Here is a 17458-nt window from a genome sequence, read left to right on the forward strand (position 1 = left end):
AGAATAAGTATTGCAGAGATAGTAACCATACACTACAGTCATGAGCAATTGTGCCTGTTCTCTTCATTAAAAGTCAGTCTTTATACATTTTCAAACTGTTCTATTTGTGGGGACTCAGTAGAAAGAGCTTGAGACGTACTGTATCTCGGGCACTCATCTCATGGGTCACACTGTCGAAAACAAGCTCTTTATGATCGCCTGACCACTGAGTTTGATGCTCCAACTGGGAGCTGAACACTTTTCTCAGAAAGCTTTTCCATTCCAACCACTCCCATTACTTAACTTGACCACAACATTGCAGATGTGGCTCAGCCGCTCATGCCTGAATGTTAAGTAAAGCTGAAAGTGAAAGAAACAGTGACTGTCATGATGCAGTTTTGAAATGTCAGATATGAGGAACTTTAACCCCATATGTAGTGTCTTTTAAAATGATCCACCACACTGAAATGCAACGATGAAAGCCTACAAACAAGCTCAACACCTTATGGAATAACAGAGGAGGTTTCTTAATGTCTGTGGAATGAATTACTTTACAATCTGCATTATTATTTAAAAAAAATATTATGCTCAATGTAAATCTCAAACAGGTTTTGTCAATGCAGTGTAGTGCGCTGGTGGCTTTCTGATAGGCTTCCCTTCACATGCCACAAGTCTTTTCTAGTGGAAGTTCAGTGGGCAGTGCTCCCAGCTGAATCCCAGCCTAAATCCTTTGTCTAAACTGCAGCAGAAGCAGTAGTCTCTCAGGGCTCAGTTTAACATTAGCCACTTGGTGTTGAGTCACAAGACTATAGTTAAATTGAGAAAGTCATGAGAGCAGCTTGGTTAACTCCATCCTGATTATCTTCAGTAAACCTGTTGTGTTAATCCGATGCTTGCCCCTCATCTAAGACACACACAGTTACAAGTCAACAGTGTCACTGAATCTGTAACAGATTCTCTTGGTAAACTGTTTCCGAGAGATTAAAACAAACAATAACCCAAATATAATGGATTATTTGAAGAATACCTCTTCAGTTCCTCCTGAATCCTCTGAAACATAAAAACAAAACTCCAACACCCTGAATGCTACTAGATTTAAACCAGGGCTGAAGTCACACAGGAATAACTACTGAGTTGGCCAGTGTTGTTTAATCATCTTGTCAAACTGAAAACACTCATGATTGAGCTCTTTCCATGACACCTTCCTTGCTACTCCACAGAATTGAATACAAAAATACAAACAGATTTAAATTCATTGTCCTCTCACATCCCAACTTTGGTTAACAACCACTTGATGGTACTATTGCAGAATTCCTTGAAGAACAATGCATAAAGCGCATATCACAGTGTTCTGATAGTTACACAATGGGTGAATGTTTTGTGAAAGCACTGTTTGGACCACTAGAATGCAGATAGTCTTTAGTGTAAACTGTGAGAGTGACACTATGGAATGTTGAGTCTCTCAGCAATACACTAACATGCTGCAAGTATACAGTGTTGTGTAAATTGTGATACCTGTTCTTACATTTGTTCTTGGTGATTTTCAGACGTGTCCTGAGCTCTGTTGGCTTCATAAAGGCGTGTGAATGCATTTAAAAAATATGTTTCTGTGAGTTCTGTAGCGTGAGAGACGAGTTTCCCTTCAAATGGGATGGACAGCAACAGCTGTAACTCACAAAACAAATGGGGTTAACAGATGCCAAAAAAAAAAATCATCCACACTGACTGGAAAGCCAGTTCAAAAGTCATCAGCAAAATACATCCAGCAACTTAAGAGTGACACCAGTAACTCTAAATCCATTTCTGGCTCACACTGTGCCTAGAGTGCTTGGTTAAGGGGAAACCAATGAAAGGAAGGGGCTTAACTCAGCTTTACATTCACTAAACACGCACGTCCCAAAGAGATTTCACTTAAGATACAGTAATGTTACATAAAACCTGTTACCATTTCAATACAAAGTATGCTCCAGCTTCTGGCATTACTCATTCAAAGCTGTCCATTTAAAAACAGTCCAAGTTAAGTTTGTGGGTAAAAATGACATTTTGCTTATTTTATAGGCTACAAGTCCCTTAGCTAAGGGAACAAGTAAAACCACATCTGTTCTTTTAGAAGTCTCCTCGTGTAGCTCTAGTTGTCATGATAAACCAGAAAAATTATTGCCACCAACCAAACCCACCACCGAGGACATCTTACTGATATCGATAAGCAGTCTATACTAAATAAATGTGAAGTTTGAAACGAAATAAGCCTGCTAATATGTGCGAATGCTAACAGAACAAGTGATAACTACTACTTTGAGTGTTGTACCTAAGGATAATGTAAAAAGTAACTGATGCACATTAATGTTATACATTTATCGTATCATTATCGTGAAAATTCAGTCACAATATAATTATGGATTTGTCCATATTGCCCAAGTCTATTCAAAGGCCACGAATCCCTTAGCTACTATAAGGTAACAACGAAAATGGGATGTCTCGTTGTCATTCAGCGACTGATCTTTAACAACAACTAAAAATGCAGTGTTAGACATGGGTATAGATTTTCCTTAAAAATGACTACCTATGCTACAATGAATGACAGTACTATGGCATTCTTGCTTTTCTCCCCTTAAAAGTTGTGTTAAATTCTTTAAAACCCACCAAACAGCAGCAAGAACGTAGTAAACAAAAAGCAATGGGTAAATGGTCAGTAAAACCTATTTACAAATCATACCCATTGTTAAAATGCATATGAAATAACGCAATAATCCCTCTTCAAGCAAGTACCCACACATAGAATAATACCCTGATGGAACCTAAGAAAGCCACCAAAATATGCAGATAAATACTCCAAACGTCCCCTTTGGGAAGTCCCTTCAACCTCCATTCTCATGTTCCATTGCTGTGAGTGTGGAGACAGAGCACCTAAATGAGCTCCATCTAGGAGGACGGGACTCTGAGTCTAAACAGGCCCTGCTTCAGCTGCAGACGGAACAGTTTGCAGTTAGCGATGCGCAGGGCTGCACAGCCAGTCTTGCACAGATCAGATGTCAGCATGGGCTTGGTGCGGTGCCATGTCCCCGAGCTGCGACGGAATTCTCTCACATAGTCATAGGTTGTACCTGTGCAGAGACACACAGACATTTAGAGATTGATGTATACATTACACAGTGCACGCATACAGTAAGATGTATTTGCCAATGCTTGCCAAGTAGTGGTAATTTACTTCAGGAGTCTGCCTTTAACTCACCAGTGTCTAAGTCTCCCACTACATAGATGCTGGCACCAATGGGGACAGCGCCATACACAAAAGAGGAACTGGTCTGAACACAGAGAGTCTGGTCATCAAGGTACATCCATCTGGACAGAGCGTGGTTGGGAAAATAAACACTTAAAAGATTTTTGATCAACTACAAATACAGTAAACAGAGACCACATACATACAGTTGAAGTCAGAAGTTTTACATACACCTTTGCCAAATACATTTAAACTCAGGTTCACAATTCCTGACATTTAATCATAGTAAAAATTCCCTGTCTTAGGTCAGTTAGGATCACCACTTTATTTTAAGAATGTGAAATGTCAGAATAATAGTAGAGAGAATGATTTACTTCAGCTTGTATTCCCAGTGGGTAAGAAGTTTACATACACTCAATTACTATTTGGTAGCATTGCCTTTAAATTGTTTAACTTAGGTCAAATGTTTTGGGTAGTCTTCCACAAGCTTCCCACAATAAGTTGGGTGAATTTTGGCCAATTCCTCCTGACAGAGCTTGTGTAACTGAGTCAGGTTTGTAGGCCTCCTTGCTCGCACACGCTTTTTCAGTTCTGCCCACAAATTGTCTATCAGATTTAGGTCAGGGCTTTGTGATGGCCACTCCAATACCTTGACTTTGTTGGCCTTTTTGCCACAACTTTGGAAGTATACTTGGGGTCAATGTCCATTTGGAAGACCCATTTGCGACCAAGCTTCAACTTCCTGACTGATGTCTTGAGACACTGATTCAATAGATCCACATTATTTTCCTGCCTCATGATGCCATATATTTTGTGAAGTACACCAGTCCCTCCTGCAGCAAAGCACCCCCACAACATGATGCTGCCACCCGTGCTTCACGGTTGGGATGTAGTTCTTCGGCTTTCAAGACTCCCCCCTTTTCCTCCAAACATAACAATGCTCATTATGGCCAAACAGTTAAATTTTTGTTTCATCAGACCAGAGGATATTTCGACAAAAAGTACAATCTTTGTCTCCATGTGCAGTTGCAAACCGTAGTCTGGCTTTTTTATGGCGGTTCTATAGCAGTGGCTTCTTCATTGCCGAGCGGCCTTTCAGGTTATGACGATGAGACTTGTTTTACTGTGGATATAGATACCTTTGTACCCGTTTCCTCCAGCATCTTCACAAGGTCCTTTGCTGTTGTCCTGGGATTGATTTGCACTTTTCCCACCAAAGTACGTTCATCTCTAGGAGACAGAATTTTCTGGCATTTTCCAAGCTGTTTAAAGGCACAGTCAACTTATTGTATGTAAACTTCTGACCCACTGGAATTGTGATACAGTGAATTATAAGTGAAATAATCTGTCTGTAAACAATTGTTGGAAAAATTGTGTCTTGCACAAAGTAGATGTCCTAACCGACTTGCCAAAACTATAGTTTGTTAACAAGAAATTTGTGGAGTGGTTGAAAAATTAGTTTTAATGAATCCAACCTAAGTGTATGTAAAAACCTCCAACTTCAACTGTACATACATCTTTAGGTAACAAGGATATACCCAGTCCAACACATTCTGGCTGAAGCATAAATTCAAATAAGGAAGTTCTTGATCAAATTAACAAGCCCTATTATTGACCTTTTCATCTCATCATGGAAAAACTCAGACTTGCAGGTGGTCATGGTGCTGGATTCTGGGTTGTCTGAGTCACGGCTCCTCACGCCTCCAAACACATAGAGTTCCTGACCCACACCACATGCCACTGAGCCAAACCTGAAGGCAGAGACATTCACACCATAACATCAGGGGTCATTCAATGAGAACATATCAATAGCAACACCAACAGTAAACAAATCCTTCACAGGGGATTTCTTCATAAATGTTCCATCTAAATGTGGACAATAACTGTGTATTCTATTCTAAAGTCAAACCTGACACACACGTAAAGTATTAGTCCCATGTTTCATGAGCTGAAAAAAAAAACGATGTAACATTTTTCCATACACACAAAAGGCTTATTTCTCTTAAATTGTGCACAAATTTGTTTACCTCCCTGTTTTTGAGCATTTCTCCTTTGCCAAGATAATCCATCCACCTGACAGGTGTGGTATATCAAGAAGCTGAATAAACAGCATGATCATTACACAGGTGCAACTTGTGCTGGGGACAATAAAAGGCCACTCCAAAATGTGCAGTTTTGTCACACCACACAATGCTACAATTGGTATGCCGACTGCAGGAATGTCCATCAGAGCTGTTGCCAGAGAATTTAATGTTTATTTTTCTACCATAAGTCGTCGCCATCATTTCACAGAATTTGGCAGTACGTCCAACCAGTCTCACAACCGCAGGCCACGTGTATGGCGTTGTGACTGCGAAAGGTTTGTCTCATGGTGGCGGTGGGGTTATGGTATGGGCATGCATAAGCTACGGATAACGAACACAATTGCACAGAGAAACCGTGATGATATTCAAAGGCCCATTGTCATCCCATTCATCCGCTGCCATCACCTCATGTTTTAGCATGATAATGCACGGCCCCTTGTCGCAAGGATCTGTACACAATTCCTGGAAGCTGAAAAAGTCCCAATTCTTCCATGGTCTGCATACTCAGACATGTCACCCATTGAGCATGTTTGGGATGCTCTGGATAAAAGTGTATGCCCGTGGTCCAGTTCCCGCCACTAAAATAGAATTTAATCCATTTTAGAATAAGGCTGTACCATAAATCCATAATGTCAAGTACTTTCGGTATGCACACACACACATTCAAAAGTTTGGGGTCACTTAGAAATGTGTTTTTTTATTTTTTTATTAGACTTCTTTTGTCCATAAAAATAACATCAAAATGATCAGAAATACAGTGTAGACATTGTTAATGTTGTAAATGACTATTGTAGCTGGAAACAGCTGATTAATGGAATATCTACATAGGTGTACAGAGGCTCATTATCAGCAACTAACACTCCAGTGTTCTGACACATTGTGTTAGCTAATCCAAATCATTTTAAAAGGCTAGAAAACCCTTTTGCAATTATGTTAGCACAACTGAAAACTGTTGTGCTGATTAAGGATGCAATAAACTGTCCTTCTTTAGACTAGTTGAGTATCTGGAGAATCAGCATTTTTGGGTTCGATTACAGGCTCAAAATGGCCAGAAACAAAGACCTTTCTTCTGAAACTCGTCAGTCTATTCTTGTTCTGAGAAATGAAGGCTATTCCACACGAGAAATTGCCAAGAAACTGAAGAGCTCGTACAATGCTGTGTACTATTCCCTTCACAGAACAGCACAAAGTGTCTCTAACCAGAATAGAAAGAGGAGTGGGAGGCCCTGGTACACAACTGAGCAAGAGGACAAGTACATTAGTGTCTAGTTTGACAAACAGACACCTCACAAGTCTGCAACTGGCAGCTTTATTAAATAGTACCCGCAAAACACCAGTGTCAACGTCAACAATGAAGAGGCGACTCCCGGATGCTGGCCTTCTAGGCAGAGTTCCTCTGTCCAGTGTCTGTGGTCTTTTGCCCATCTTAATCTTTCCTTTTTATTGGCCAGTCTGAGATATGGCTTTTCTTTGCAGCTCTGCCTAGAAGGCCAGCATCCCGGAGTCGCCTCTTCACTGTTGACGTTGAGACTGGTGTTTTGCGGGTACTATTTAATGAAGCTGCAAGTTGAGGACTTGAGGCATTTCTAAGTGATCCCAAACGTTTAAACGTTAGTGAGTGTGTACACACACACACACACACACACACACACACACACACACCTACTAATTCCAGGGTTTTTCTTTAGTCTAATTTATACATTGTAGAATAATAGTGAAGACATCAAAACTATGAAATAGCACATGTCGTAACCAAAGAAATGTTAAATCAAAGTATATTTTAGATTCTTCAAAGTAGCCACCCTTTGCCTTGAAGACAGCTTTGCACACTCTTAGCATTCTCTAAACCAGCTTCATGAGGTAGTCACCTGGAATGCATTAATTAACAGGTGTTCCTTGTTCATTTGTGGAATTGTTTTCCTTCTTAATGCGTTTGAGCCAATCAGTTGTGTTGTGACAAGGTAGCTGTGGTATACAGAAGATAGGGCTATTTGGTAAAAGATCAAGTCCATATTATGGCAAGAACAGCTCAAATAAGCAACGAGAAATAACAGCCCATCATGACTTTAAGACATGAAGGTCAGTCAACACAGAACATTACAAGAACTTTGAGCGTTTCTTCAAGTGCAGTCGCAAAAAAACCATCAATCGCTATGATGAAACCGCCGCTCATGAGGACCGCCACAGGAACGGAAGATTCGGTTACCTCTGCTGCAGAGGTTAAGTTCATTGGAGTTACCAGCCTCAGAAATTGCAGCCCAAATAAATACTTGAGTTCATGTAACAGACATCTCAACATCAACTGTTCAGAGGAGACTGCGTGAATCAGGCCTTCATCGTCAAATTGCTGCAAAGAAACCACTACTAAAGTACACCAATAAGAAGAGACTTTATTGGGCCAAGAAATATGAGCAATGGACATGAGACCGGTGGAATTCTGTCCTTTGGTCTGATGAGTCCAAAGTTGAGATTTTTGGTTCCAACCGTTGTGTCTTTGTGAGATGCAGAGTAGGTGAACAGATGATTGCCACATGTGTGGTTCTCACCATGAAGCATGGAGGAGGTGGTGTAATGGTGTGGGGATGATTTGCTGGTGACACGGTCAGTGATTTATTTAGAATTCAAGGCACACTTAACCAGCATGGCTACCACAGCATTCTGCAGCTATACGCCATCCCATCTGGTTTGCGCTTAGTGGGACTATTATTTGTTTTTCAACGGGACAATGATCCAACACACCCCTCCAGGCTGTGTAAAGACTATTTGACAGAGAGTGATGGCATGCTGCATCAGATGACCTGGCCTCCACAATCACCCGACCTCAACCCAATTGAAATGTGTTGGATAGCAGAGTGAAGGAAAAGCATTCCAGGTGAAGCTGGTTGAAATAATGGCAAGAGTATGCAAAGCTGTCGTCAAGGAAAATGGTGGCTACTTTGAAATCTCGCTAAGATATTTAGATTAAAAAAATGAATACAAAAATGTTACTACATGATTCCATAGTTTGATGTAGAATAATAGTAAAGACAATGTAGAAAATAGTAAAAATGAAGAAAAACCTTGGCTTGGTGTGTCCAAACTTTTGACAGGAACTATTTTATTTTAACTACTGAGTTGATTCTGTACCTTCTCTCTTTCAAAGGGCAGATTGCAGTCCACTGCTTGGTCTTCGGATCATAGCATTCTACTGAGTCGTACAGCTTTCCATATGACCCACCACCCATGGCATAGATCTTCTTTTTCATGGTGGCATAGCAGCCAATCTGAGGAGAGATCGTTGGGCAAGTGGTGAGAGGTTGCAATTTGTGAATGTGTTTATAGCAAGCTGGAAGTGCTCATGTCTCACCTTGCGGACCATTGTCATGCTGGTTTGGGTTGTCCAGGTGTTAAAGTGAGGGTCGAAAACCTCCACAGTCAGGAGCTCTATGTCCTCATCCTCTCCTCCCAAAACATAGATCATCCCATCCAGCTCTGCAACACCAAAGTTCTGCCTCGCCTGACCAAACAAAGAGTAGAAGCCTTTAATAACAGTGGGCAATACTGTCCCCTGGTGGCATTACTCAGAACGATAACGCTTTAGAAGGATAGATAAGAACATAAAACATGGCTACCAGTGAGTAGCCTATACAAGTAAAAAGGACACATGGAACGTTTGATGGATTAAATTACTTGGTTCAGTGAAAGACATTTGGCCTATGTAACCAATTGAAGTAACTTCAAAATGGCATCACTGGAAATGTCTATGAAACAAGTGGGTTGAATGTTGCTACTGACAGGTTGGAAGGATTGCAAAGGGAAAAAAAGTTGCAGTTTCTATATTGTGTGCAGTATTATACAACGGGTGTGTCCAATCCTGAATGCCAATTGGTTAAAACCGCATTCCAGAAGGTGTCAATTCCACAAGTTATCACCGGCTAAATCTATGACGTTAAAATTCCTATTTCCTCTGTTCCATCTGACTGCGCAATCCAGTCATCAGTCCAGCCAGGCAATTTATAAACTTGATCTCCACTATAAAAGCATCTAGACATTATCCAATTTCTTTTATACTAACATTTAGTTTTCAACAGTGGAGATTTGTATAAACCTTGCCGCCTGCCTCTCCGACAATTGCAACATTGTTTCAATATTCAAATTTGATCTCCAGCTATCCTATAGTAATGAACGTGTCGGGAGTCGGGATGAGCCAGACAGGCAGCGTTTCTCAGCCAGTCGAAATCATGAATCAGCTGGCATCATTCTTATGGATGTGTCCAAATAAATGTCACTAGAAAACAGCTTGCATAAATGCAAATGAAGGTACTATTGTTATTCTGGCTACACTGTTTGACGTGACTAAGTTAGCCATAGTTGGCTAGCTAGCAAGCAAGGGATAAGAACGTTGCCAGCCAGCATGGTAATGGAACATTTAGAAGGAACAACTGGGTTGCGTTCATAGATACAGAATAAAAAGACAGATGTGACCTAGTCGTTAAATGGCAAACGAACAACCAGCCGGCTTAGGTAGCAACCCTAGATTTGTGTCGGAACTATATCTTGTGAAAGGATGACATAGCATGAATAAAACCAACATATGAAAATATGTCAATCATTATATGAATATGTTGGTAACCCCATTGTAGAAAAAAGTGATAATGCCCTCAAAGCCGATGTTCGGAGGATATATTGGCATGATTTGCCCTCCCTCGACAAAACACCACCCGTGCCAATATATCCTCCAAACACCGGTTGAGGGCATTATCAATTAAGTAGAATACCTGTTTCATGGAAGGAATTGGGGTCCAGGTGTTTGTGTCTGGGTCATATTTCTCCCCACTGCTCAGGACCATCTTAGTTTCATCCATACCACCCATCACAAAGAGGTAGCCCTCTAAGAGGACAAAGAATGGTGTTAATTCATGGTTGATCCCTTACACTGGGTTGGGTTTGACTTACATGAGAATTGTGGGATCCATAATTATAAACTGCCATGAAGACTGCACTGGTACAGTACCAGTCAAGACTGGACACACCTACTCTATTTTTACAATTTTCTACATTATAGAATAGTGAAGACATCAACACTATGAAATAACACACAACATGTTAAGTATTAGTCCCATGGTTCAAGAGCTGAAATAAAAGATCCCCAGAATTTTCCAGAAGCACAAAATGCTAATTTCTCACATTTTGTGCACAAATGTATTCTACATCCCTGTTAATGAGCATTTCTCCATTGCCAAGATAATCCATCCACCTTGATAGGTGTGGCATATCAAGAAGCTGATTAAACAGCATGATCATTACACAGGTGCAACTTGTGCTGGGGAAAATAAAAGGCCACATGAAATGTGCAGTTGTCACAACGCCACAGAGGTCTCACATTTTGAGGGAGTGTGCAATTGGCATGCCGACTGCAGGAATGTCCACCAGAGCTGTTGCCAGAGAATTTAATGTTTATTTCTCTATCATAAGCCACCTCCAACATAATTTTACAACATTTGTCAGTACGTCCAACCGGCCTCACAACCACATGTATGGCGTTGTGAGTGCGAGAGGTTTTGTGATGGCAACATTGTGATTAGTGTCCCTTGGTGGCAGTAGGGTTATGGTATGGGCAGGCAAATCTACGGATAACGAACAATTGCATTTTATCGATGGCAATTTGAATGCACAAAGATACCTTGACGAGATCTTGAGACCAATTATCGCCCCATTCATCTGCCGCCATCACCTTATGCTTCAGCGTGATAAATGCACGGCCCCTTGCCGCAAGGATCTGTACACAGTTCTTGGAAGCTGAAAAAGTCCTAGTTCTTCCATGGGCTGCATACTCACTAGATATGCCACCATTGAGCAAGTTTGGGATGCTCTGGATCGACAGCTTGATCCAGTTCCCGCCAATAAAAATGTATCTAATACATTTTAGAAAAAAGCTGTAGCATAATGTGGAAAAAGGGACCAAAATACTTTCCGAACACACTGTATATACTGTGTGTGTACAGCACCAGTCAAACAGTTGGACACCTACTCATTCCAGGGTTTTTTGTTATTTTTAATATTTTATACATTGTAGGATAATAGTGAAGACATCAAAACTATGAAATAACATATGGAATCATGTAGTAACCAAAGAAGTGTTAAACAAAAATCAAAATATATTTTGTGGATTATCTTTCCTTCTTAACGCATTTGAGCCAATCAGTTGTTGTGACAAGGTAGGGGGAGTATACAGAAGATATGGACTTGGTCTTTTACCAAATAGCCCTATTATGGCAAGAACAGCTCAAATAAGCAACAAGAAACAGTCCATCATTACTTTAAGACATGAAGGTCATCCATACGGAACATAAGAACTTTGAACGGTTCTTCAAGTGTAGTTGCATAAAACATCAAGCACTGATGAAGAAACGGGCTCTCATGAGGACCGCAAAAGGAAAGGAAGATCCAGAGTTACCTCTGCTGCAGAGGATAAGTTCATTACAGAGTTACCAGCCTCAGAAAATAAATGCGTCAGAGTTCAAGTAACAAACATCTCAACATCAACTGTTCAGAGGAGACTGCATGAGTCAGGCCTTCTTGGTCGAATTACTGCATAGAAACCACTACTAAAGGACACCAATAATAAGAGACTTGCTTAAGTCAAGAAACACAAGCAATGGACATTCAACAGGTGGAAATCTGTCCTTTGGTCTGATGAGTCCAAATTTGAGATTTTTGATTCCAACCGCTGTGTCTTTGTGAGACGTAGAGTAGGTGAACAGATCATCTCTGCATGTTTGGTTCCCACCCTGAAGCATGTTGGTGATTTATTTAGAATTCAAGGCACACTTAATCAGCATGGCTACCACAGCATTCTGCAGTGATACACCCTCTGATTAGCGCTTAGTAGGACGATCATTTGTTTTTCAACAGGACAATGACCCAACACACATCCAGGCTGTGTAAGGGCTATTTGACCAAGGAGAGTGATGGAGTGCTGCATCAGATGACCTGGCCTACACAATAACCCGACCTCAACCCAATTGAGATGGTTTGGGATGAAAAGTGAAGGAAAAGCAGCCAACAAGTGCTGAGCATGTGGGAACTCCTTCAAGCATTTCAGGTGAAGATGGTTGAGAGAATGCCAAGAGTGTGCAAAGCTGTCAAAGGCAAAGAGTGGCTACTACTATGATTTGTTTAACACTTTTTTGGTTTCTACATGATTGCATGTGTAATTCCATAGTTTGAATGAGTAAGTGTGTCCAAACTTTTGACTGGTACTGTAAAAATAAAAGTACGTCTGGATTCAATACCAACCTGCAGCCAGCACCCCATGCCCTATTCGGCCAATGCTCATTGGTTCCAGCTCGATCCACAGCTGACGGTTTGGATCATAGAGTGGACACATGCAGCGTGCCATGGCTGACGGCTTCCTCGTTCTAAACAGGAACCAGAGAACAGGAAGTCAAGTGAGTTATATCCTGTTGGTTTTATCTGACACACTGGCTCCCTCTCCAACATCATCCTCTCTCTGTGTCACCATAAAAATCTCTGTCACCTCAAATCTCTCAGTATATCAACCACACTATTCTTACGGCCCTTAATAAATTCTCATCTTGCTTGACATACATTTCAGTTCTCTGAATGTTTTGCAAGAACTTCCATTGCAAACTGTTGTTTGTATAACAAGCATACGCACACAAAACCACAGCAGTCTGCAAAATGAGAATAAATGCGTTATGGCCACATTGTATGATTCATATACACAACAGAATGTAGACATCTTATGCCTGGACATCCTCCCAGAGTAAGAGTCAGCAAATACTCACCCTCTCTCCTCCCCTCCTACAGTGACGATGCACTCCGAGTAGCCACGAGGTTTGAAGGCGGCTAGAAGAGCCTCACCCTGCAGTGCAGCACCCCCCAGTGGAGCGTTGCAGTACTCCCTGATCACCTCCCTCATCAAGGGCTCTCCCAATACCTGCTCCCTCAGGTAACCTTGGTCCAGGCCCTGGATCCACACTGATGACATCACCTCTTTCATGTGCACCTGGGGGAGCATCAGAAATAGGTTACTCGGGATGAGCTGAGAGGCCAATAGTAATGGATAGGCAAATAGTGTGCGAAAAACAGTCCTTCAAATGATATAGTAGTCTCTGAACATAATTGTACTTGTAATTCTACTTTTGTAGCCATGGAATACTACACGGGTTGTTTTCTGACAGACAAAAACAAGGGCAGAACCCCCATACCCCTAGTAGTAAAACAAGGTCCTCACCCTCCGTTCCTCCAGGTCATGACCGAGCCAGCGCACCACAGCCTCCAGGACATGCTTCTCATTGCCCACATTGAGCTTCTCCATGGACAGGATCTCACACAGCCGGTCTGGGGGTAACTCCCTGAACTCATCCGTGGCAGCCACATCACGGAAATGTGTCTGGAGGAAGTCTGTGGCAACATGGTGAACATGGTGCAGACAGTAATGTAGAGAGAAGAGCCGGATCCCAATGCAGTTCTCTGCAGCAATGCAGCTCTCTAGGAACTGGCAGCACAGGGACTTCAAGTCTGTCAGAAGCAGCAGGTCAGCAGCCTGGACCATGTCCTGAATGGTGTCCTCACTCAAACTGATCTACACACAGATAACAATGAGCAGGATGGAAGGAGGAGTGTAAGATCAGGGTTGTTCAAGTAGGGAACATAAGATTCAAAAACTGTAAGCTACAAATAGGAATATGGACTCCCTCAAAAGAGTTAGGAAGTACAGGACAATATTGTTATAGCCATTTACACATTATTCTAGGCCCATTTACAGCATTGCACACTACTCACCTCCCCACTAAAGATGTAGTCCAGGATCTGCTTCATGATAGTGACAGAGATTCCCTGAAGCTCAATGGTGTACATGGATCCATCTTCCTTTGGAGGGTTGTAGTTCAGTTTTGTTCTATGGAATATGTCAGAATACAGTATGTGTCGCATTCTAGTATTTCTTCATTCCTTTTTTGTTTGGTTTTGAGTGTATTGTTAGGTATTACTGCACTGTTGGAGCTAGGAACATACACATTTCTCTACACCCGCGGTAAAGTCTGCAAAATATGTGTACTAAAACCAATACAAATGTGATCAGCATGCCAGGTAAAAAAAACTGACAGTCTACCAGCATCGAGTGGGACACTGAAAGAGACGCCCTGTTGACAGCTGGAAACAATGTCACATGCCCAGCCGTATCAAAGTTATAATAACCATGGAATGGATTTAATCCATTGCAACAGTGCTGCTTTCGACAAAATGGTAAAGCAAGACATAACTAACGGATTACCTGATGTATGGACTAGCCGCAGCCAAAATGTTTTTCTGGACTGGAATCTTTTCCCCGTCCAGTACTAACACTGCGTCTTGGAAGCATTGTTCTTGCCAAAAGGAGCGAAGGGCCTTGAGAAGTTTCTGAGAGTGTTGAGGGTCTGACACCACCGAACCTGCAACGCTAACCTCGGACTCAGTACTGGACATTGTGTTCCTACAGAGAAAAAACATGTCATTAGCACACCAGCCCGGCTTGCGCACTAGGAATAAAGCAATTTACCATGCCAGAGTTACCTTCAGGCAGAATTAGCCGACCGTAGGCTAGGCTAACGTCAGCATGCAAAATTAGCCAGCTGCCTATAAGAAATTATTGGACTGGATTTTGGGCTGAATATTAAGTGACTTGGCAGGGTCAAACATTTCAATACAACCACACAGGCTCATGTGACATTCATAACCATAATAGTACGCTACTTAACCTAGCTCGCTATCTAACAAGATATAAACAAATAACAGGGAGCGTCCCAAATGGAATGACATAGTCATTGGCTTCGTCCCACTTCACTGTAGCCTACCTTGCATGGGCCACACTACACACAAGTCAGAAGCAGAACTCAAGGTTAAAACAAACCAACAAAAAAAGAAGAAGCGTTTAGCACACTTTTTCTATTTTACAAGCCAGGCTCCGTTAAAATAATTTTACATTCCTTCCCCTAGAACAATCACATATCTGAGATAAATATGGATACGTGGCAACATTTTCCGCTTTCATACAGTTTAGTGTATGCACGAGGAAGAAAGGGTGGATACATCTTCAAAGTAATCGAACACAGCCCCCATTGTGCTGTATTTTGGACTCAGCCATGTTACGCCCACAAACTCTACGTGGAATACGTCATTCTCCCGCGACTAAAGTTTTTTGTTTTCTCTTTACAAGTTTACTATGTAGGACCAAACCTGTCATAATTATATAAATCAATAAAATCGACAAATGAATGAGCAAGGAAATACAAAAATACTGACTAAAATGAACACACCTTCTCTACATATCTGTATGTATTTTATTATTTATCTAATTCAAACTTGAATTCATTTTTAGTCATTTCTGTATTTCTTACTCCAATATGATAATGAGGGGGTGTTAATAAAACATCTGTGTCACTCAAACATCTGTCGGGTCGGTGGTATCTAACACTTGAAAAACTAAAAGGAGAGCCGCACACTCTAGGAGCTCAGATGCAATAATTTAATAACCTAATAACCAACGTTGACAGACAAGCGGTTTTCATCAGGGTATAAAACAGCATTGGTTGATCAATGTCACAGTGCCTAGCACAATTGCTGTTGCACCCCCCTATGTGAAGCTCGCCACAAAAAGGATTCGCCACAATAGTACAATTTGCGGTTCACGGCCATCCTACAATCTAAGCTTGATTCCCTCATTCTCACACAAATTATCAATGAACCTACCAGGTACAACATCCAATCCGTAAACACGGGCACCCTCATAGATATCATCCTAACCAACTTGCTCTCCAAATACACCTCTGCTTTTTTCAACCAAGATCTCAGCGATCACTGCCTCATTGCCTGCATCCGTAATGGGTCTGCGGTCAAACGACCAACCCTCATCACTGTCAAACGGTCCCTAAAACACTTCAGTGAGCAGGCCTTTCTAATCGACCTGGCCCGGGTATCCTGGTCAAGGTATTGACCTCATCCCGTCAGTAGAGGATGCCTGGTTATTCTTTAAAAGTGCCTTCATCACCATCTTAAATAAGCATGCCCAATTCAAAAAAGTTTATAACCAGGAACAGATATAGCCCTTGGTTCACTCCAGACCTGACTGCCTTTGACCAGAACAAAAACATCCTGTGGCGGACTGCATTAGCATCGAACAGCCCCCGTGATATGCAACTTTTCAGGGAAGGTAGAAACCAATATACACAGGCAGTTTGAAAAAGCTAGCCTTAGCTTTCCTGACAGAAATGTGCATCCTGCAGCACAAACTCAAAAAAGTTCTGGGACACTGTAAAGTCCATGGGGAATAAGAGCACCTCCTCCCAGCTGCCCACTGCACTGAGGCTAGGAAACACTCACCCCCGATAAATCCACTATAATTGAGAATTTCAATAAGCATTTTTCTACGGCTGGCCATGCTTTCCACCTGGCTACCCCTACCCCGGTCAACCTCCCTGAACCCCCCACAGCAACTCACCCAAGCCTCCCCCATTTCTTCTTCTCCAAAATCCAGATAGCTGGGCCTCCCGGGTGGCGCAGTGGTCTAGGGCACTGCATCGCAGTGTTAGCTGTGTCACCAGAGACTCTGGGTTTGAGCCCAGGCTCTGTCGCAGCCGGCCGCGACCTGGAGGTCAATGGAGCGACGCACAATTGGCCTAGCGTCGTCCGGGTTAGGGAGTGTTTGGCCGGTAGGGATATCCTTGCCTTATTGCGCACTAGTGACTCCTGTGTCGGGCCGGGCGCAGTATACACTAACCAGGTCGCCAGGTGCACGGTGTTTCCTCTGACACATTGGTGTGGCTGGCTTCCGGGTTGGATGCGCGCTGTGTTAAGAAGCAGTGCGGCTTGGTTGGGTTGTGTTTCGGAGGCTTTCGACCTTCGTCTCTCCCGAGCCCGTACAGGAGTTGTAGTGATGAGACAAGATAGTAACTACTAACAATTGGATATCACGAAAAGGGGGTCAAATTAAATAAATAAATAAAAATCCAAATAGCTGATGTTCTGGAAGAGCTGCAAAATCTGGACCCCTACAAATCAGCCGGGCTAGACAATCTGGACCTTCTCTTTCTAAAATTATCTGCCGAGATTGTTGCAACCCCTATTACTAGCCTGTTCAACCTCTCTTTCGTATCGTCTGAGATTCCCAAAGATTGGAAAGATGCCGCGACCA

General features: G+C 42.1%; 1 protein-coding gene across 3 annotated transcripts; it reads right to left on the reverse strand.

The window, feature by feature from the left end:
- Window positions 1–1109: 1109 nt before the first annotated feature.
- LOC118396618 (gigaxonin-like) lies at window positions 1110–15393 on the reverse strand. Of its 3 annotated transcripts, none has more exons than XM_035790920.2 (12): window positions 15123–15393; window positions 14564–14761; window positions 14074–14188; window positions 13523–13873; window positions 13074–13294; window positions 12562–12683; window positions 10041–10153; window positions 8630–8779; window positions 8410–8546; window positions 4816–4950; window positions 3212–3321; window positions 1110–3083 (listed from the first exon to the last, which is right to left on the reverse strand). In XM_035790920.2, the coding sequence occupies exons 2-12, from the start codon at window positions 14752–14754 to the stop codon at window positions 2902–2904; spliced, it is 1827 nt and encodes a 608-aa protein (XP_035646813.1). In that variant the 5' UTR covers window positions 14755–14761; window positions 15123–15393; the 3' UTR covers window positions 1110–2901. The 3 variants fall into 3 exon arrangements, with proteins under 3 accessions (XP_035646813.1, XP_035646812.1, XP_052321646.1); XM_035790919.2 differs by lacking the exon at window positions 15123–15393 and adding an exon at window positions 14842–15106; XM_052465686.1 differs by lacking the exon at window positions 15123–15393 and adding an exon at window positions 14842–15107 and having other exon boundaries at window positions 2934–3083; window positions 3212–3284.
- Window positions 15394–17458: the final 2065 nt, after the last annotated feature.

This window comes from Oncorhynchus keta, chromosome 17, assembly GCF_023373465.1.
Source record: "Oncorhynchus keta strain PuntledgeMale-10-30-2019 chromosome 17, Oket_V2, whole genome shotgun sequence".
Lineage (NCBI taxonomy): Eukaryota > Metazoa > Chordata > Actinopteri > Salmoniformes > Salmonidae > Oncorhynchus > Oncorhynchus keta.

Bases quoted from the DNA above. Each gene is read 5' to 3' on its own strand.
- LOC118396618 (XM_035790920.2), bottom strand. From the start codon at position 14,754: ATGTCCAGTACTGAGTCCGAGGTTAGCGTTGCAGGTTCGGTGGTGTCA. The intron at 3,322-4,815 runs GTCAATAATAGG...CGCTCTGTCCAG, and splicing joins TTCCATGATGAGATGAAAAG to ATGGATGTACCTTGATGACC. The intron at 3,084-3,211 runs GTGAGTTAAAGG...GTCTCTGCACAG, and splicing joins AGTGGGAGACTTAGACACTG to GTACAACCTATGACTATGTG.